The sequence below is a fragment of the Dermacentor variabilis genome, chromosome 1 (genome assembly GCF_050947875.1).
Source record: "Dermacentor variabilis isolate Ectoservices chromosome 1, ASM5094787v1, whole genome shotgun sequence".
In the NCBI taxonomy this organism is placed as follows: Eukaryota; Metazoa; Arthropoda; class Arachnida; order Ixodida; family Ixodidae; genus Dermacentor; species Dermacentor variabilis.
The window spans coordinates 161,498,731-161,521,672 of record NC_134568.1 but is presented as its reverse complement, the minus strand read 5'-3'; the positions used below and the strand labels follow the sequence as shown (position 1 = coordinate 161,521,672).

Here is a 22,942-nt window from a genome sequence, read left to right as displayed (position 1 = left end):
GGAAACACACGTGTACTTAGATTTAGGTGCTCGTTAATGAGCCCCAGGTGGTACAAATTTCCGGAGTACCCCACTACGGCGTACCTCATAATCAGATCGTGGTTTTGGCACGTAAAACCCCATAATGTAATTTTTTTAAGCTTTAACTTCCGTGAATCTGTGCTTTTTTGTTGTCGGTGTTTGTTTGTTTGTTTGTTTGTTTGTTTGTTTGTTTGTTTGTTTGTTTGTTTGTTTGTTTGTTTGTTTGTTTGTTATAGCGTCACCCGCTGGCCAATTCATCTCATACTGGTCATTCGATCTTAGGTCGTAGACGTGGAAACTCGCGATAAGCTTGGACCTCGCGAGCACGGCGAAATCTGCGTGAAGGGCCCATATTGTTGTCTCGGTTACCTCAACAAGCCAGAGGCGACAAGGAACCTGTACGACGATGACGGCTTCATTCAAACAGGTTCTGTTTCATGTATCTTTTTATTTTTTATTTTTTGAACGCATGAATTTCTCCAGGTTTGGTGCAATTTACTGTGACATTATGATTAGCGGCTTTACATAAACCCGAAAAGAGCGTAAGCGTCAGTTTGTGGACTCGAATTCCGGTCGTCGTGGTTACGCGCGAGTTGTTATTGTTCAGTAGAATTACATGTAGGAAGTAAAACTAAACTGAGTCCAATAATAAGTAGTATAATTTTGGTGAACCTCTGCCTGAGTGAGCTTCGAGCAAAATATTGTTTTGTGATTCTGTCTAAGAGTTCTGTCTATTTTGCTGAGCTGCATATGTGCAAAAGCTTGCAGGTCAGTCCAAGAGGGCTTTGGTACTGGTGGGTGAATGCGCTCGAAAAATATCAACCGACTTGCTCGATTTTATTTTAGCGCAGACTTGCAAACCAATTGACCACGCAGTGGTATTATATTCAGCAATGTTTCCAGGCTACTTGGTGCCATGAGACAGAAAGCGCGGGAGAGATAAGGGAAAAGCAGGGAGGTTAACCCTGCTGATCCTGGTCGGCTACTCCGCACTGGTAAGGGGGACAAAAAAGGTGGAGGTTCCTGAGATATCGCTGTAACCATGATAGTCAATTGAACAATGCCGATAAAAAAATATTGTTATTGCGGCATCCACTTCTGCTCACGGAGAGCCAGAACATGAAGGCGTTCTGGAGGCGTAAAGACGCACAGAACGTGTGAGTAGAGCGTCTGCTGTTCCTTATAGCTGGCGGCGCACCTCCGAAAATGACTCAAGAACGCATTAGAAATGACATGCGAATTACATCGTAGTCCCCCGCAGGCGCGTCTGCATCAGGAAGCGCTTAGTGTCTTGCGGCACATAGATCCGAGCACACGAGGCTGGGAGCCTCCCGCACTTAACCGTGCGCGGCTTAGCTGTGTCTCGGAAGAAAAGGGTCCTGGGTGCTGAGCCGATGAGGAGAGTTTGGGCCTTTGCGCCCCCCCCCCCCGGCGAAGGCAACACACTTCTTTGGCCTCCGCTTCACGTAGACCGCCGGACTGACCCACCCGGGGGAAATCGGTAGTTGCCTTTTCCTCTCGTCCTCTGCAATCTTCTTCTTTCTCTTATTTTGAATCTTTCCTTACTTCTCTTCTGCTTCTTTTAAGTTTTTCCAGGCAGCAAGGGTTAACCTTGGTTGTACATTATTTTTTGTAGCAGCAAAGTACAGTTGGTGTTCGCAGGGTCTGCTTACTAGAAGTTCTGCGGCGTCCACTTTTTGGGCTCCACTGTAGATGGCTGGCGGTACTGCCAAATTTGTAATTACACTTATGGACAGTTCTGATCGCCTTGAGAAACGAGGGCGCACCGAAGAAGTTTTTCTGTTTTCAGCAACCAAATGTGAAACTTTCCGCTGTTTCACGTTATCTATTCCGATCAACCAGGAAAGATTGAGGATGTTCTCACCATTCCTAGTTTCAAAATGTCTGATTGAAGCTATTGGTGCAGGCTATAAGGTAACGAAGATAAGCGCTGATCTCCTTTTGGAACTCCGAGATAGGAAACATGACAAGCTCCCTAACCTGGTGTCATTCGGGGACCTCCCAGTGACAGTATCACCGCACCGTACCATGAACACCACCCGTGGTAACCCGCCGTGTTTGCTCAGTGGCTATGGTGTTGGGCTGCTGATCAGGAGGTCGCGGGATCGAATCCCGGCCACGGCGGCCGCATTTCAATAGGGGCGAAATGCGAAAACACCCGTGTACTTAGATTTAGGTGCACATTAAAGAACCCCAGGTGGTCGAAATTTCTGGAGTCCTCCACTGCGGCGTGCCTCATAATTAGAAAGCTATTTTGGCACGTAAAACTCCATAATTTTTTTACACCGCCCGTGCGGTTGTCTCCGATGAGGACTTGACGGAACTGACTGAAACTGAATTATTAGAAGGCTGGAGCTGACGGAATTTCGTCAATGTTAAAAGAATTAAGATTAGGCGTGGGGGAATGAGATCAAAACCAAGCATCTGCTCCTTACTTTTGGTTCAAGTGTACTGTCCGAAAATATTGAGGCAAGTACGTCAAGATCCGGGTTAGGTCATATTTCCCAAATCCTTTGTGGTGCTTCCAGTGCCAGCGATTCTGCCACAGTTCACAGAACTGCAGAGGCCAACATACATGTGCTAAATGTAGCTCCCGAGAATATTCATCCAAAACATCTGAAAACGCTCCACACTGTGTCAATTGGTATGGCAAACATGCCGCATACTCGCGGTCCTGCCCATCCGGGAAGAAAGAAGAGATCGTAACGATCAAACGGAAAGAAAACAGTTGCTTTAAGGAAGCACTAAGGCGGGTTTCCTACCTACTAAAGAGCAACTTTGCCGAAGTGGCGCGTCAGGAGGCAGCGCTAGAAGGGCGCCCGGCGGCTTTGAGGCCCATGCGCATGTAAGCCTTTGGTGACGCAATCCACCCCCTCGGTAGCTGCAGCCAGCGCTGCTCCGCCACCCCAGAAAAAGGAGCTATCAACCTCTGAGCTGGTGGCATCCAGGTTTTCGTCTCTTGAGACGAGGCCTTCAAGACAAACACACCGCTCTAATGAGCGGGTGTCCAGCATTCCACCAGAGGCGATGGATACCACTCCTATCCAGACGGCGCAGATAGCGCCGAAGGAAAGGCGTGAGTCTCAGTACGGCGCCAAAGACAGATACCCCGCATCAGAGCCCGGAAAGGGCTCGGGAGATAAGTTTCGTTCTCATTTCTTGAACCCACAGCATAAAGCTTTCACAAAATTGACACACAATTTCTACAGGGGAATGTGAGAGGTCTTATCCGCAATCGTGATGACCTTAAAGAACTGTTACACAAATATATTCCAAAGTGTTGTGTGTTCAAGAAACACATTTAAAGCCTGTACACCAAAACTTTCTCCGGCAACATGCCATATTTCGCAAAGACCGTGACGAGGCTGATCCTACCTCATCCAGCGAGGTAGCAATAATTATGGACAAGTCTGCAGCTTGCCATCATTTAACCCTACAGACGTCTCTGCAGGTAGTATTAGTGTGGGCAATTCTTTTTGATAGACTGGTCAGTCTGCTCTTTATATATTAGTCCTAAATGCAAACTCAGCAGAGCAGGTTTCTATGGCCTCATTTACTAGCTTCCAGAGCCCTACGTACTAGTCGGAGATTTCAAAGCTCTGCACCTTCTTTGGGGAGACTCCTGTTGTGACGCGAGAGGTCGCCTCATTGAAAACTTTCTTACTAGCACCGGCTCATGTCTTTTTAATAAGAAAGAACCAACCTATTACAATCTCTATAATAATACATACTCATATATCAATTTATCGCTTGTATCTTCAAGTTTTTCGTACATAGTATGGAATGTTATCGCAATCCTTCTCGGAGCGATCATTTTCCTATAATACTGAACCTGATAAAGGCAGCATGACTCTCCTCCACATTCTATTCGATGGAAGCTGGCCTCTGTCGATTGGGATAACTTTAAGGAGTTTTCATGTTTATCACGGGATTTTATACGCGATTTAACATAGATGACGACTGGCCATATTTTACCGCTTTTATAACTGATGCTGCAGAAATATTCATTCTACACACAAAGAGCCATTCATGTAAGTCAGTTGTTCCTTGCTGGAATGAAGACTGCGGAGGTGCGCGAAAGAGACAAAATAAGGCATGGTTCCGACTGCATCGATACCCTAACCCGGAAAATTTCATCAGATTCACAACGGAATAATTCCCAGGGGGGAAGGACTTGACGACAAGTGAAGAGGCCAGCTGAGAGAAGTTTCTCTCAAGAATTTATTACTATACACATAAAACAGAAGTGTGGAATGGACTCAGAAGGTCAAACGGATAATCAACCCACTCTTTGACCCTGGTAAATGACGAAGGAAGTAGCTTGGAAGACGAGGCTAACGCTCTCCGGGAGCACTTCGCGCACGTCTCTAGCTCTATGAATTAGTCAGTCGTTCCTTAAACACAAAGAACAAATAGAACTCATCTCCTTAGATCGTAAGTGCAGACAGGTCGTGCCCTAAAATCGCTCTTTTACCATTGCCGAGATGAGAGCCTCCTTAAATGTCAGACCTCTGATCCGGGACCTAACATACTAACGTATAATATGGTCAAAAACTTTCACGCAGACGCCCAAAGAACTCTGTTCACGCTTTTTAATAGAATATGGGCTGCTGGGTCCATTCCACCTGCATGGAAAGAGCTATCACCGTTGCGGTTCTGAGGCAGGGGCAGGACCCTTCTTTAGTGACAAGTTATCGCCAAATAGCGCTCACAAGTTGCCTGCATAATCTATTTGAAAAAAAAATAATGAACTGCCGGCGCTTGCATTCTCTCGAATCAAACAAACTGCTCTATCCTATAGAGAAGGCCAGTCAACAAACGACCATGTAATACGCATTGAGGAAAATATTCGTAACGCTTTTGTCCATAAGCAGTTTTTCGTGTCCGTATTTCTCGACATAGGAAAGGCATACGACACGACGTGGGGCTTCGGACTATTGCGGGACCTGTCAAACATGGGTATTGGGAGAAGCATGTTTAGTGTTATAGAAAGGTACGTCTCTAATTGGTACTTTCCGAGTTAGAATTGGTGTTCCTCTACCCAGACCGTTTATCCAGGAAACCGGGGTACCGCAGGTGGAGTACTTAGTTGTACGTTTTTCATTGTAAAGATGAATTCCTTGCATTCATCTATGCCGCGCACTATGTATTATTCGGTATACGTAGGCGACGTACAGGTGGGATTTAGGTCGTGCAACCTGGCATCAATCTGGCAAGTCCTGTGGCAAGCCTCTACGTAGAAGCAAACGAGCGGTCACTCCATCTACAAAGGACTCCAGCTTCACATATTTTCTAAGAGTAAATGCCAACTCTGAACATACGTCCTATTCACCCATGCACCACATGACCAGTGCCACGCTCTTTCAGAATGTATCTGCAGCGAGAGAGCCTTTCTCGTTACGTGTGCGGAGCGTCAGCAAAGTCGTGGGTGTCCCACTCCTTGAACAACGTCGCATGCCTCCAGCGAAGTTGTTACCACCGTGGCAGTGGCAGCTCATACAATGTGACACATCGTTTATTGAGGTAACTAAGCACGCCCCAGAAACACATATTAAGATGCACTTTCTAAAACTTCAGCTGAAGTACTCATGCCCGGAGTACTGTACTAACGCATCAAGATTACAAGCTGGTGTGTCTTATGCAACACTCGGACCATCTTTCTCCTAATTCGATGTTCTGCACCTTGAAACGAGCATCTTTACGGCTGAGGCATACGCAATATGGGCGGCTGTTTAACCTATTAGGAAAACAAAGATACAAAAAGTCATTATATAAACTCACACTTTACGTGTGGTAAGATGCTTAAGTTCATTTCAAAGAAAATTAAAATCTGGCACTAAATGACCTTTACTCACTCCTGCGTTCAACATACTTGTCCAATCAACATGTTGCATTGAGCTGTGTCCATGGATACAGAGGCACCAAGAGCAATATGCTCGCTGATGAAACCACCACAATAGTAACTCCTCTATAGCTGTCTCTGCCAAAGACTTAAAACATTACTACGAAAAACCTTAGGAACTATTGGCAACGCTCATAGGACAGTGAAATATCTAATAAGTTGCATGCATGTTATCGACCCACAGTTCGGAAACGGGCCGCCCATATCCAAAATACGGCGAACTAAGGTCATCATCTGTAGACAATGGCTATGTTGCAATACTCGCCGTAGATGTCAAAGTAGACTGCTAAGCAAACGGCGGCCATATTAAGTCTCGTTCCACTTCTCACGAAGACCCCGCAGGGGCGTCTGCGTCAGCAGGCGTTTGGTGTGTTGCGACACCACGTACCCGAGCACACGAGGGTTGGCCCCTCCCGCGTGTAGCCGTGCGCGGCTTAGCCGTGTCTGGGGAAAGGGGGATCCTGGGGGTTGAGCCGATGCTGGGTGTTCGGACCTTTAAAGCCCCCCGGCGGAGGCAACACGCCTCTTCGGCCTCGGCTTCATATAGACGGCACCTCCAGACTGACACACCTGGAGGAAATCGGCAGTCGCCTTTTCCTGTCCTCCTCTCCAATCTTCGTCTTTCTCTCCCACTTTTCCATCTTTCCTGTCTTCTCTTCACTTCTTATTACTTCCGTATTTCCTGGCGGCAAGGGTTAACCGCGTGTAATATATCCAGTCTTGGGTAATATATATATTAGGTTATAGCGGCGATGCATGGCTGGCGTCTGCAGGTATCATTCCCAACCTAATAGCGTCCCCTAGTTGTGCTCGGTGGTGGGTGGCTACCATTGCCGCCGAATTTTCCAATGTTTAATGGCAAACGCTTTCCCCTCCCTCGAAGATCGCCCTCAAAAACGAGGGCGCACCGAAGCAACATTTCAGTTCGCATTGAAACCAAATCATGACACCTTCCCAAAATTCCATGTCCTTCATAGTGAAGGCAACACAACTATGAGAAGACTATCACCTTCCTTAGTATCGAAATGCCTATCAAACACAATTGTATCAGGCTACAAAGCATCAAAAATGGCAAGCGGAGACCTCCTCCTCGAAGTAACAAAGAAAGAACAAATCGAAAAAACCAGTGAACTCACAAGTATCGGTGACATTAATGTCACAATTTCCCCCCATCGCTCGCTCAATACCAGCAGAGGAGTAATACCAGAAGATTTTTTGAACCTCAGTGACGAAGAGCTCCTTGAGGGATTCCAGGAACAAAATGTAATCAAGGTACAAAGGATAACACTCCGACGAAACGACCAACAGATCCCCACAAAATACGTAGTACTCACATTTGGTTCCAGTACTGTGCCAAGCTCACTCGACAAGGGCTACCTGAAAATCAATGTCCGACCATACATACCGAACCCAAGGCGGTGCTTCAAGTGCCAGAAGTTCGGACATGCATCACAATCATGCAGAGGAAACATGCGCGAAGTGTAGTGCCAACGACCATCCATCTGACAACTGCAATGCTCCCGCACAATGTGTCAATTGCAAGGGCGATCATCCAGCTTACTCGCGGAGCTACCCTTGCTGGAAAAGAGAGAAAGAAATAATTGCAATAACTGTAAAGGAAAAGATTTCATTTTATGAAGCGAGGAAAAGGCTAGCGCACTTACCTCAAGTAAGCTATGCCAGTGTGACGCGGCAGGGGGCAGCGCCACACCGGTTTCAGGAATCTACAGGGTCCACGTCCGGTACCCCTGTAGAAACCCCAACCGACCCCATGGTGGCTGCAGCCAGTGCTGCTCCATCAGAAACGAAGACGGGCCAGCAGACCACACTGCCGCAGGGCCCGAAGTTGAACCGTACCCCACGGCTCCGAGACGCGCATCTCGGCGCCTGGCTCTCGATCGTCCAGTGCCTCGGAAAAGGCAATGGAGGCCGATCCTAAAAGCCCGGCGTCATTGACGCCAAAAGACCGGCGCTCCTTGGAGCGCTCACAGAAGGACAAACATATTATAACTCCGGTGAGAAAGGGAAAGGTAACCTGAACGGTTACAGCCCTTCATAAAGTAATCAGATTTTAAATACATGTCACCTACAATTTGTAAGCTCACACACATAAGTAATTTTTTCCTCAATTCCAATAAGATGGCTTTTATCATTCATTGGAATTGCAGAGGCCTAATCCATAATCTAGGTGACATCAAATATATTATAAATAAGTTATCACCAGTGGCATTCTGCCTCCAAGAAACGAATCTAGGACCCAAACATACATATTTTCTTAAAGGTTTTACTGTCGTAAGAAAAGACCGCGAGCACTCCAGTCGTCTATCAGGAGGTGTCGCTATTGTCGTTTAAAGCGGCATTCCCACACGGAACGTTTTATTAAATACTCCGTACGAGGCAGTAGCTCTCACCGTTTTGTCATTTAAGACTGTAACCATTTGTTCATTATACATTCCTCCCCATAGCCATTTCACAACTCGAGATTTGGAAGATTTAATTGACCAGCTGCCGGAGCCTTTTGTTTTAGTTGGTGATTTTAATGCTCACTGCACTCTTTGGGGCAGCGATAAGAATGACCAAAGAGGACAACTTATCGAAGATTTTATTTTGACTAATAACATCTGTCTTTTAAATTCAGGTGCGCCAACTCATTTTTCACCGAGTTCACGTACTTCTAGCTGCATTGATTTAGCATTTTGCTCTCCCTACATTTTTACGGATTTTAAATGGGACGTACTGAAGACATCATATGGCAGTGATCATCTACCTGCTATAGTCAACCTCAAATCAACGCTACCCATTATATCGCACAAACCGCGCCATTGGAAACTACAAATGGCAGACTGGTCTGTTTTCACAGAAACTGCCAGGCTGGAGGAGCTTACTTTAACAGACTTAAGCATTGACGAAATAAATGAAAAATTTACTAACTGTATTATTTCTGCAGCCGAAAAGGCCATTCCGCAATCTTCTGGCGTTGTTCGGAAAAAGCTTAATCCTTGGTGGACACATGAATGCACCGTAGCAAAAAAGCAGCAAAATAAGGCCTGGTGAACCTTACGCAGGTACCCAACACATAACAACCTTCTAAATTTTAAACAAGCCAAAGCGAAAGCTCGATATATCCGGAGACAGGCAGAAAAATGTTCCTGGCAAAAATATGTATCTACAATTAATAGCACCGTTACATCCAAAAGGGTGTGGGACCAGGTCAGGAAGTTTAAGGGGGACTACTCACCATACACGATACCCATACTTAAACCTTCAGGCACTCAGACAACACAAGAACAAGCGAATATACTTGGGGAGCATTTCTATAACATCTCTAGCTCGGCTAATTATTCAAACAGGTTCTTAATATACAAACTGTCGGTAGAAAAAGAGAAGCTACCAACTGCGTGTATGTCAAGGGACGAATACAACGCTCCATTTACGTTGCAAGAGCTTAACCGGGTTCTCTGTGCTGGCAAGAAAACTGCAGTAGGTCCTGACCGGATCCATTATTCCATGCTTGCACACCTGTCCCCAGCATCCGTAGATGCTCTCCTTAAATTTTTTAACAAGGTATTTGAATCTGGAAGCATGCCAAAAAGTTGGAAAAACGCAATAGTTGTGCGTTTTTTAAAAACAGGTAAATCTCCCACATCCCCAAGCAGCTTTCGACCCATTGCCCTCACAAGCTGTTTGGCGAAATCGTACGAAAGTCTCGTAAATGCGAGATAAACTTTCACGCTTGATACACGGAACTCCATCAATTTTCACCAGTGCGGCTATAAAAAAGGGTGTTCAACGACATACCACCTCGTCCGACTTGAACACAAAATACGTGAAGCATTTTTACAAAAACAGCACTGCTTGGCAGTGTTCTTCGACCTAGAAAAAGCGTACGACACCACGTGGAGATTTGGAATCTTACGTGACCTCGCCGCGTTAGGAATCCGTGGCAAAATGCTAAACTGTCTCGCTGATTTTATGTCCAACAGAACATTCCAAATCCGTCTAGGCACTGTGCTCTCGCGCACATTTATCAAGAAAAATGGCGTGCCACAAGGTTGCGTACTTAGCACAGCACTCTTTATAGTAAAAATTAACTCTGTCAACAAAGTTATCCCCACCTCCGTTATGCACTCCATATATGTCGATGATCTGCAAATAGCATGCCGCGCCTCAAGCTTACGAACATGTGAAAGACAGGTCCATAAAACAATAAACAAACTAATGGAGTGGGCTGAGAAAAATGGCTTCCGCTTCTTTACTCAGAAAACTGTTACAGTGCTTTTTTTTTCGCAAGAACGAGGGTTGTACTTAGACCCTGATATAAAATTGAATGATGTCGCGCTGCCGGTAAAACAAGAACATAAATTCTTGGGAGTAATCTTTGACAAAAAACTTAGCTTCCTACCCCACATTAAAACACTAAAGATTACCCGCCGTGGTTGCTCAATGGCTATGGTATTGGGCTGCTGAGCACGAGGTCGCGGGATCGAATCCCGGCCACGGCGGCCGCATTTTGATGGGGGCGAAATGCGAAAACACCCATGTGCTTAGATTTCGGTGCACGTTAAAGAACCCCAGGTGGTCGAAATTTCCGGAGTCCTCCACTATGGCGTGCCTCTTAATCAGAAAGATGTTTTGACACGTAAAACCCCACAATTTAATAAAACACTAAGGATTAAGGCAAATACAGCATTGAATATCCTGAAATTTTTATCTCATAAGCACTGGGGTCCCGACCGAACGTCTTTTACGTATTTACCGCTCTCTTGTTCGCAGCCGTTTAGACTACGGCTCTATTGTTTACGGCTCAGCCAGACAGTCCTACATCCAACGACTTGATCGAGTACGTAAACTTGGACTGCGACTGGCAAGTGGTGCCTACAAAACTTCACCTATTCAAAGTTTATATGTTGAGTGTAGTGAACCCTCCTTACAGCAGCGCAGAGTATTACTCACTTTTTCCTACGTACTAAGAATTCAGTCATCACCACAACACATATGCTACAACATCCTCAGACAATGCAACTCACGCCCACACTATACAAATAAACCGAACATGATCAAACCGCTTGTCCTACGATATGAGGAATACGTCCACGATTATGACATTCCTTGCGAAGTCCTCGAGGTTGCCAGAAAGCCACAGCGTTTGCCCCCGTGATACGATTTTGAACCGTTAGGTGACTGGACATTGACACATTTAAAGAAGAAAGACACCCCACGCGAACACATTACAGAAGAATTCCGTGAACTTCAAGACAAATATCAAAATAGCGTGCAATATTACACTGATGGCTCCAAAACGAAAGAACACGTGGGTATGGGGGTCATAACGGAAAATTGGGAAAAAAGTATTCGATCGCCACAACACGCCTCCGTTTTCACGGCCGAAGTTTTCGCTATATGGGTTGTTCAAAAAATTATCGCTGATAAACACACAAATGCAGTCATATACACAGATTCTTTAAGCACACTGAAGGCACTACATCTGAAATCTGAGTGTGAACCCCTGATTGGAGACATTTTAAACATGGTGGCTTTTAACGAATACGGGAGGTCAATTCGTTTCTGCTGGGTCCCAAGCCATGTTGGGATACCGGGTAACGAAGCAGCTGATAGATATGCATTGATGGCCCAGCACACAAAGACATTACAAACACAATACTCCTATATAAAGATAGCATCCGCGCAATTAGAAAAGCCTTAACGGTAAAATGGCAACGCGAATGGGACCGTTGTGCCGACAACAAGTTACATCTCACGAAACCCATAGTTGGGGAGTGGAAGTCTTGCTATCATCAGGAGCGGTTCATCGAAGTAGTTTTATGCCGACTACGCATTGGGCACACACCTCACACACAATTACTTACTTACGAAAGAAGACACACCGACATGCGAGAAATGTCAACAGCCACTAACAGTTATACACATATTACTCACATGTACGCCGATTGAAACACACAGACGAACACTTTTGCACAAATTATATCAATTACACATACCGTTACACCCTGCTCTAATTTTAGGTGATGATCCGCTAGTCCCATTATGTGACGTCCGTAAATTTCTAGACGACACTGGATTTTCACATAAAATTTAGATTATTAACATAGTCTTTTCCTTTATAAACTGTATGTTAGAACACCTCGTGTTTGGCGCAGCATAGCCTTAGCCGCTTTTGCGCCACAAAACCCCCATTTACCTAACTAACTAACTTCTCACGAAGACGTCGAAGTAGACAGCTTCGCGATGGCGGCATCAGTCAAAAACGATGCAGGCTACTTTCCTGTCCAAACAAGATGGCGGCTGAACAGAACGCTTGTAAAGACGACAGTAAGGTTGTCTGCGCACAAGAAAAGGTAGACACGCTATCCTATGCTCTTAATGTAAGCTACCAGTGGTTTTCATAGGTTTACATGCACAAAGACTTAAAATACAGAAATTTTATATACTTTTCTCAACTTTTTCTTATTGCCGCGAGGTGGCGTCACGTCGCAGAAGCGTCTCTCATACTCGCGAAGCGTAATTCGTTTCGTACACATCCCTCCCGTACGCCTTCGAGACGGCTAGAAACGCGTTCCATTACATGACCTCCGAAGTGCTCTCAGCATTCTCCTTAGCTGTCCACGTAGACTGTCTCCGATGATGGCCAGAATTGGAACACACCCTTAGAATAGGCCACACGTATGGCACAGACACATGCGTGTTGACTGGTTACTAGCCACCTATCCGTGATAAATACGGAATGACATTAACTGTCCTTCACGTGTTGCTGGAATGTCGTGCATTTGAGGTTCACAGAAAAAAAAGCACTGTCGCTTATCATGCCGTCAACAAGTCCCACGACATGCACCAATGTTCTCAGGTAATGACCCACTCTTTGACTGTAAATCAGTCTTAGCTTTTGTAAACGATGTTGGTGTACAGCATGTTGTACACCCACTAATTTCATGGCCCATCCTCTCACTGGAGGCTGCTGCTAAGATAATACGCTTTTGTAGAGCCCGTGCTTCTATGCCCTAGCGTTCAAGTGTCCTACTGAGGCATTAGTGCTGCTGACAACCACATCTTTTGATTATCATCCCCTTATTGAATACCTTTTATGACCATAGCACGTCTCATACCTCGCATCTAGTTCTCATAGTTCAATGCACATATATTCTACGCAATTCCCATCTTTGAGGACTCTATGCAGCAGTGTTACATCTACGCTTCAAAATTTACAGTTCGTGCACCATTGACAGATAATTAGCATTGCCTTGGTGCTCTTTGGCTACACCTGGCCCTTGCCCCAGTAGCATCAAATAATCATCCGCACACCATAGTAAACCTGCAGGCACATTCTTCACACCGGCTATAGTCGCAGAGGATTTGAGACGACTTAGTCTCAAATCGACGGTCGCAGTCGTAGAAAAGCTCGATTGTTACGCTCTGCAACGGAAGTCTCAAAGAAGCTACTGAACCGTTCAGCGGCGCGTCGGAGCCGAATATCGGAATTCTTGGAGGCCAATTTTACATGCGGCTTCCCGCGAACTCTGCCGGATTCTTATTTTTCACCTTCCTTTTTTTCCTTTCCTTTTCTTCTTTTTCAAAATACTCGCTGCCAGAGCTGATGTTCCCATGGTATATTTGAGGATGCTGGCAACAAGAGCGTTCTCAAAATACGTGATGACACCACACTAATGACAAAAATGAGACGCAGCGACCGACAAAAATCTGTTCGACAGCGGACAAAATCTCATTTGTTGCTTGTCGCTCTTTCCACTACCTGATATGACAAGGAGGCGCAAGCATACGCGTATTTGTTCGTGTCATGTCATTTGTACTGTTCAGCCACATAGGCGCAAATACGTTCGATGCTAAAGCAGGCGTGAGGGCGGAAATGACGTCAGTTCCCAGAGTTTTTCTTATGAATAAAACACTTCATGCGGTGGAGAATTGTCTCGTTCGAAAAGCATGTTCCGGCGTGCCAAATATTTAGCATGTGGTAAATGCTCACCCTGCGTGCAGGTGATATTGGCTACTACACCGAGGGCGGCAAACTATTCGTCGTGGACCGCATAAAGGAGCTGATCAAGTGCATGGACCAGCAGGTGGCACCAGCGGAACTTGAGGACTTACTCCTGCAGCATGAGGCCGTCAAGGAGGCGGCCGTGACCGGTGTTCCTCACCGCGACTATGGAGAAGCCGCACGAGCATTCGTCGTGCTCTTCCAGGACGACGCGGCTACCGAAACGCTCAAGAATGAGCTCGCAAAGCTGGTTGCTGGTAGGCTCAGTGGCTCTTCGCCTATCCAGAAACAAATACTGCAGTATGGCAACGTCGCACTCGCTTTTTCTGTTTGTGTAGCGTGAGATTTTCTTGCCATTAATCTCCATAAATATCGTTGAATGATTGTCACTAATGAAGTTCATTGAAAAGAGCTTATTTTGAGGATGTAATAAATTAAGTTAATTTGTGGGCAACCAGATGTTGCCAAGGAAGCTAATTCGGCTGTGCTAAATTTAAGCTTCGTATGTGAGGCAAAATTCGTCCTGGACCGGAGATATAACCTAGGAAACACTTCCAGGATGAAGTAAACTCGCTCTGCCAACTCAGCCTGATATGTCAGCGCGAACCCAAATTAAGTGCGTTGAAAGGCATGAAAGGCTTCACAAAGATAATAGCGCCTTCTGTTAATGCCTGTCGCTCCACTGTGACCGAAGAGGAGCTGCGGCAGCTTCAAGATTTGGCGCTGAAGTCGTCATTTCAATAGGATGCCTTGACGTGCTCCCTTTCATCGAAGAGCGAACCGGAGTAGTATTTTATGTCTCGGGCAGGTAGAGGCGCTAGAAGCGAGCTGCTGGCGCTGAGAGTCGCAGAGCGCAGAAATCGCAAAGAGAGCGTCGCTTTATAAACTAAAGATGACGGACCTGCTACTTTCAAGGTATCTGAGGTAACATATGACCAAAAATGTGCAATTTTGTGCCTTTTATTTTTTAATCGCATATGCGCTTTATCACATGGTCTAGCACGTACTTCCCGTATAAGGATGAAACAGAAACAACGTTATAACCCAACCAGGCGGGGCCCAACTAGTCGACTGTAGGCTGAGCGGAAAGGGATTTCTGCCCCGCTAGCTGCCTCCTTCAGGGGAAGCGAATTGTGTTGTACACCTTAGCTTCCCTTCACCTCACTTCGGCAGCACACGTCATCTCTGCAGCCTTCTTGAGATTAGTTCTCAATGTTAGTAGCATGGACTGGCATGGCTTCAGGCAGCGTAAGCCAGCATACGCTCTCTTTCACTTGTGGCAGCCCGCGTCTGCCTGGAAATGGTTGAAATATTCAGACACGCACAAATTCACGAACTCGTCAAAACTTATTCAGAAACCTTTGTGACCTTTAGCGCACTCTCAGCTGCTGGCAACACGGGCACCTTAAGGTTTCCGTTTAAAATTCCCATTTCAAAGTCACAGGGTGGCATTTGGTTTACCGGTGTTTCACGACAACCCGACGTGAATCCGGCGTGCGAAAATGCTGTATAGGCGGCAATGTGCTCAACGGCCAAGTTAGGTTGCACCGCCAGAAGAAGCTAGGAAAGACATCTCCGTGCTAGTTGCGCACACTGGGGACATCGTTGACCAAGTGCGTCTTGCACACCTCTTTGTTATTGCTTTTATAGCTCCTGTAGCACTCAATAGCCTCAGTGTCTGCGGTCACCTGGTTCGGTTCAGAAAAATAGCCTTAATTTTTTTTCTGCCTTCCAGACCAAACGGCTTTTCACAAACACCTTCACGGAGGCATCGAGTTTGTGACGAGCATTCCGAAATCTGATACTGGAAAGAATCTTCGGAGAGTACTGAGGGATTCCAACAAGAACCACAAAGTCAGCGCAATTTAACTGAACAGTTTTCTGCATGTGTTTTTGTAAGTATTAATTTATCCTTGTAATTTTTGTTTTCATTTGTTAAGACGTTAAAAATTAACTTCAGATAGTTTTAGCGGCAGTATAGCTCGTGCAGGGAGGCGATGCTGTCACCATGACGTCACATGAGGGATTGATTCGGGTAAACTCATCGCTATCGGTAAAGCTCTAGCAAAGTTGGTTGGTATTAACGTACGATCAGAGCTGTGCAAACTGGTTTAGTTTTGGTTAGATTCGGGTTAGATTCTCGAATCTGAATCGAATTCGAATAATAAGTATCCACTATCGAATAGTCAAACGCAGATGCATATATTTACAGCAGGACTATTTACTTCGGTGTAACTATAGATACCATGTCTGTACCGGCTAGTGCAGAAAAGACAGCTATCGTGGACAAATCATAATTTATAAACAGCATAACTAACTATCATTAAAAACTGCACGAATAGCATCCCAACATCTTTAGAGCTTGGTTGCAAAGAGGCTTTCAAGCTAAACTTTCCAAAGTAGCTATGCAAGAACTCCAAATAACGGGTTGTTAAAAAAAAAAGTCGTAATTTCGCCCGGAAGAGGTGGCCGAAGAAAGCAGATGGAGATCCCGTCGGCTCCGTCTTCGTTCAAGGATTTTGCAGGGAAATCACCAAAAATCACCGATTTTTGCTGACATCTTACGCAGCAAGTTACCAGTATTCTGCTTATACCAACTTCAAAGTGGGAATCCCATTTTTCTAATTTCTACGCCAAATTTTCTTCTGTGCCACACCGGCAACCGCGGCGGTGGCTACCGCGAGCCTAGGCCTATAGGCGCACCTGCAAAAAAAGAGTACATGTGGCGCGCGCACGCTCGCTCGTAGACCGAAGAAATGTAGGTACTCGTGCAAGGGGACAATATTTCCCAAGAATAATTCGAGGCCGGCACGGGCTGGATTACCGTCGGATCGAAAAAGCAGACCATGAAGAGATCCGATACGAGCAGTTTCGGCGCCCCCCCGCAGGGGCGTCTGCGTCAGCAGGCGTTTGGTGTGTGGCGACACCACGTACCCGAGCACACGAGGGTTGGACCCTCCTGCGTGTAGCCGTGCGCGGCTTAGCCGTGTCCGGGGAAAGGGGGATCCTGGAGGTTGAGCCGATGCCGGGTGTTCGGACCTTTAAGGCCCCCCGGCGGAGGCAACACACCTCTTTGGCCTCTGCTTCATGTAGACGGCACCCCCGGACTGACCCACCCGGGGGACATCGGCAGTGGCCTTTTCCTGTCCTCCTCTCTAATCTTCATCTTTCTCTCTCGCCTTTTTCATGTTTCCTGTCCTCTCATCACTTCACCTCACTTCCTAGTTTCCCGGCGGCAAGGGTTAACCTTGTGTAGCTAGCCAGCCTTGGTTATGCTGTATTTGGTTATATCAGCGATGTACGGCTGGCGTTGGCAGGGTTTCTCTAGCAGGAACTCCTGTCGCGTCCCCCTGTTGGGCTCCATGGTGGGTGGTCGGCATAGCGGCCGAAAACCCTACTGTACTTATGGAAAACGCTTTTCCTAAACTCCCTGATCGCCCTCACAAACGAGGGCGCACCGAAGATCTTTCAGTTTTTCGGACGACAAGTCCACAACTTCCCTTGTTTTCACGTAATTCACTCAGACAAACCAGTGCGAACCATTTCACCATTCCTTGTTTCAAAGTCTTTGAGTGAATTTTTTGGTCCAGGATATAAGGCTTCGCGGATGGCAAGCGGTGAGCTCCTCTTGGAGCTCCGCGATCAGAAGAAATATGACAAACTGCCGAAACTAGCATCATTTGGGAAGACCCAAGTAATAGTAGTTTCCTAATAGTAGACCCAAGTAATAGTAGTAGTAATAGTAGTTTCCTAGATATCATGTGATTCACTCAGAAAACCCAGACAAACTAGTGCATAACATTTCACCGTTCCTTGTTTCAAAGTCTGTAACTGAAGTTTTTGGAACAGGATATACGGCGTCGAGAATGACAAGTGGTGATCTTCTCTTGGAGCTCCACGATAAGAAGCAGTACGAGAAACTGCCGAAACTTGTCTAATTTGGGAAGACCCAAATAACAGTAACTCCGCACCGTACCATGAACACCACCCGCGGCGTTGTCTCGGACGATGACATGCTAGAGCTCACTGAAGCTGAACTCTTGGAGGGCTTCAGTGAACAGAATGTCATAAATGTTAAGCGAATTAAGATGAGGCGAGATCGTAAAGAGATCAAGACTAAACACCTGACACTCACTTTCGGTTCAAGTGTCCTCCCCGAGTCCACCGAGGCCGGTTATATCAAACTTCGTGTCAGGCCATACGTGCCCAATCCTCTTAGATGCTTTAAGTGCCAAAGGTTCGGCCACAGTTCACAGAACTGTCGAGGCCGGCTGACATGTGCCAAGTGCAGTGACAAAGAACATTCTTCCGAAACGTGCCAGAACACTCCACATTGTGTCAACTGTGAGGGCGAGCATGCCGCATACTCGCGGTCCTGCCCGTCCTGGAAAAGAGAAAAAGAGATTGTGACAATCAAAGTCAAAGAAAACATATCTTTCAAAGAGGCACGTAGGCGGGTGTCATACCTGTCTAAGAGCAGCTTTGCCGATGTGGCGCGTAAGGGGGCAGCGTCACAACGGCCTCCGGCGGCTGTCAGACCCACAGGCAGTGAGTCGGCAGTTACGCCATCTGCCCCCGCGGCGGTTGCAGCTAGCGCTGCTCCGTCAACACAGCAGAGGGGACCATCGACCCCGAAGGTAGGTGCTGCTGAGGCTGTCCCAACATCCCCGGCCCCCTCCAGCGCTGGCAACAGCTGGCGCAGCCAAATCCCGCAGGGTGCCCCATCGACCTCCGGGCTGGTGGGCGCAGGGATCTTGCCCTCCAAGGCAGGACTCTCTCTTGTAACTTCTCGCTCCCAAGAGCACGTGTCCGGCGCCTCATAAGAGGCAATGGACACTACATCTGTCCTCAGGGCGCACCAAACGCCTAAGGACCGGCGAGGCTCCCTCGAACGCTCCAGAAAGGGCAGAACCCCCGTTACAGGGCCTCGAAAGAGCTCTGTAACCTAAGGCATCACCTCCCTTTCCGTACACACAGCACTTATTTACTTTCAACATGGATACACAAATCATTCCATGGAATGTCAGAGGTTTTCTTAGGAACTTTGATGACCTGCAAGAGATTACACACAAACACAATCCAAAAGTGCTGTGTCTACAGGAAACACACCTAAAATTGCAACACACAAACTTTCTCCGACAGCATGTTACTTTTCGCAAAGATCGCGATGACGCAATCGCATCATCGAGAGGTGTTGCAATTGTAATCCAAAAGAGCATAACATGTCAACATTTACAGCTACGAACGGCCCTTGAAGCAGTGGCGGTTCGAATTGTTTTGCTAAACAAACTTATCACTATTTGCTCGATTTATATACCCCCACACTACAAACTAAGCAAACATGAATTTCAGTCCTTCATAGATGAATTGCCAGAACCTTATGTTGTTCTTGGCGATTTCAATGCACACAGCACCTTGTGGGGAGACTCTCGTATCGATGCGCTAGGTCGTCTCGTTGAACAGTTCCTTTCTCTTCTGGAGCGTGCCTTCTAAATAAGAAAGAACCCACATATTACTCTCTTGCGAACAGAACCTTTTCGTCAATAGATCTTAGTATAGTTTCCGCCTCTATACTGCCCGAACTCGAATGGGAAGTTACGAGCAATCCTTACGGGAGCGATCACTTCCCCTTATTGCTAAGAACATCTAAAGAAAATGAATTTCCTCCACAAGCTCCTAGGTGGAAGATAGATACAGCCTACTGGGAGAAATTTCGAACTCTCACTACCATCTCATGGGCTGATATGTCTTGTTTAGAAATTGATGCGGCTGTGGAGTATTTTAAAGCGTTCATAATAGATACCGCATCTAAATGCATATCTGAAGGAAGTGGCTTGGCATGCAGACGGTGTGTCCCGTGGTGGAACGACGAATGTAGGATTTCTCGTAAGAAACAGAACAAAGCGTGGGGGCTGCTACGCGCTTCCCCCACTGCAGAGAATCTTATCAACTTTAAGAAAGTAAAATCTCAAGGCAGGAGAACCCGCAGGCAGGCCAGAAGAGAAAGTTGGCAGAACTTTTTATCGAGTATTAACTCGTTTACAGATGAGACCAAAGTCTGGAACAGTAATAATAATAATATTTGGGGTTTTACGTGCCAAAACCACTTTCTGATTATGAGGCACGCCGTAGTGGAGGACTCCGGAAATTTTGACCACCTGGGGTTCTTTAACGTGCACCTAAATCTAAGCACACGGGTGTTTTCGCATTTCGCCCCCATCGAAATGCGGCCGCCGTGGCCGGGATTCGATCCCGCGACCTCGTGCTCAGCAGCCCAACACCATAGCCACTGAGCCACCACGGCGGGTGAAGTCTGGAACAGGGTAAATAGAATTAGGGGTCTACCAACGTACTCACTCCCTCTGTTAAATACACAGGGCGACACACTGCAAGATCAGGCAGACTCCCTTGGCGAGCACTTTGAGAGCGTGTCAAGTCCAAAAAATTATTCAGAATCCTTTCTCAAATACAAACAAATAGAGGAATGTAAGCCACTCATAAGAAAATGTCAAAAGAATGAACCATACAACTGTCCTTTTGGTATTGCCGAGTTCAGAGCTGCCTTGAGATCATGCAAGAGCTCCGCACCGGGTTCTGACAGAATCATGTATGAAATGATCAAAAACCTACACAATGTCACCCAAGTTACACTACTCACAATTTTCAACACTATTTGGGCTGCGGGATACTTTCCAACTGCATGGAAAGAAGCAATTGTGGTCCCTGTTTTGAAGCAGAGGGAAGACTCACCCATGGCGGCAAGATATCGCCCGATAGCTCTTACAAGCTGCCTGTGTAAGGTTTTTGAAAAAAATGATTAATTGCAGACTCACGCATTTCCTTGAACTCAACAATATACTTGATCCCTATCAGTGTGGCTTCAGAGAAGGCCGGTCGACAACAGATCACCTTGTACGCATTGAAGGATATATTCGGGACGCATTTCTACATAAGCAGTTTTTCATGTCAATATTCCTTGACATGGAGAGGGCACATGACACAGCATGGCGCTACGGCATCCTGCGAGACTTGTCGGAAATGGGCATCTGTGGCAATATGCTGAAAATAATTGAAAGCTATTTGTTGAATCGCATCTTCCGAGTGAAAATCGGCAACGTATTGTCGCGACCTTTCACACAAGAAACAGGTGTACCACAGGGATGCGTGCTGAGTTGTACGCTCTTCATCGTGAAGATGAACACGCTTCGTGCTTCCCTACCACCTGCCATTCTTTATTCTGTCAACGTTGACAACATTCAAATCGGCTTCAAATCCTGTAACCCCTCAGTATGCGAGAGACAGGTGCAGCAGGGCTTGAACAAGATTTCCAAGTGGGCAGACAAAAACGGATTTAAAATCAACCCCCACAAAAGCTCTTGTGTTCTTTTTACAAGAAAGAGAGGCTTGTTTCCGGATCCTTCCTTAGAACTGTGTGGACACCAAATACCTGTCAACAAAGAGGAGAAATTCCTGGGTATTTTACTTGACTACAGACTCACTTTCATCCCACACATTAGATATCTGAAAGAAAAATCTCGAAAAACAATCAACTTAATAAAACTTCTATCCCGACTACATGGGGTAGTGACAGGAAGTGTTTAATGAACCTATACAAGAGCCTAATTCGGTCTCGATTGGATTATGGTGCTGTAGTATATAACTCTGCCGCCCCGAGCACGCTAAAGATGCTAGATCCTGTTCACCATCTAGGTATCCGGTTAGCCACTGGCGCTTTCAGAACGAGCCCGATTGAAAGCTTATACGCGGAATCAAATGAATGGTCCCTTCATCTACAGAGAACTTACATCAGCCTTACATATTTCCTAAAAATACAATCCAACCATAAACATCCATGTTTTAACACTGTTAACGATATAACCTGCACTACACTTTTCCATAATCGCCCCTCTGTAAGAAAGCCTTTCTCGCTTCGAGTGAGGGAGCTTAGTGATCAAATGCGTGTCCCACTCCTCGAGCTTCGCCTAATGCATCCAACCAAGTTGTTACCGCCTTGGGAGTGGCATGTCATAGAATGTGACATATCCTTTTTAGAAGTAACAAAACACGCACCAGAGATAGAAATACGAACTCATTTCCTAGAACTCCAGCACAAGCACTCCTGCGCAGAGTTCTACACAGACGCTTCGAAGTCTAATGCCGGGGTGTCGTACGCGGCCGTCGGCCCATCCTTCTCAGAATCCGATGTACTACATCCGGAAACAAGTATATTTACGGCCGAGGCCTACGCATTACTGTCTGCTGTGAAGCATATAAGAAAATCAAAACTCCAAAAGTCAGCGATATATACAGACTCCCTAAGTGTCGTGAAGGCCCTGATGTCACTCTATACAAACAAAAATCCAGTACTTAATGAACTATATTCCGTCTTGTGTATAGCGTACAGATCTAACCAGCGTATCATTATATGCCGGGTTCCTGGCCATAGGAGCATTGAGGGTAACGTTCTGGCGGACGAAATGGCCACGTCAATCGCATCGCAAGCTATTAACCCTACTGCTCAGGTGCCTGTCACAGATCTGAGGCCTTTCTTGCGAAGGAGGCTGCGAGATCACTGGCAACACATGTGGGACGCGGAAACGGATAATAAGCTCCACCTGATAAAGCCACAGTTAGGATTCTGGCCCTCGAATACAAAATCACGCCGTACAGATGTCCTATTCTGTCGTCTCAGAATAGGACACACGTTTGGCACCCATAATTTTCTACTCACCGGAAGTGAGCCTCCAACCTGTGGTAGATGCGGGGAGAGGCTAAACGTACTCCACGTCCTCCTGGAGTGTCGGGAAGCCGAATCTGAGAGCAAGAGACATTTTTCATTAGCATACCGACAGCACATTCCTCTACATCCTGCAATGCTTCTTGGTCCAGAACCGCTTTTTAATACAGACAGTCTTAGGTCTCCTCAGAGATGTGGTCTTACATGTTATTAGTCCCATGCATTCGTAGCGCCTCCTCCCTCCAGAGGATGC

The 22,942-nt window shown here is 46.3% G+C and overlaps 1 protein-coding gene across 2 annotated transcripts in view; it reads left to right on the top strand.

The window, feature by feature from the left end:
* The window catches only part of LOC142587664 (putative 4-coumarate--CoA ligase 1), a 125,846-nt gene that overhangs the window by 87,331 nt on the left and 15,573 nt on the right, over positions 1 to 22,942 (top strand). For both annotated transcript variants that reach the window (XM_075698830.1, XM_075698837.1), the window contains exons 8-10: positions 304 to 448; positions 13,952 to 14,209; positions 15,688 to 15,847. In XM_075698830.1, coding sequence (XP_075554945.1) covers positions 304 to 448; positions 13,952 to 14,209; positions 15,688 to 15,821 — 537 coding nt within the window. In that variant the 3' untranslated portion in view covers positions 15,822 to 15,847. The remainder of the gene's footprint in view (positions 1 to 303; positions 449 to 13,951; positions 14,210 to 15,687; positions 15,848 to 22,942) is intronic.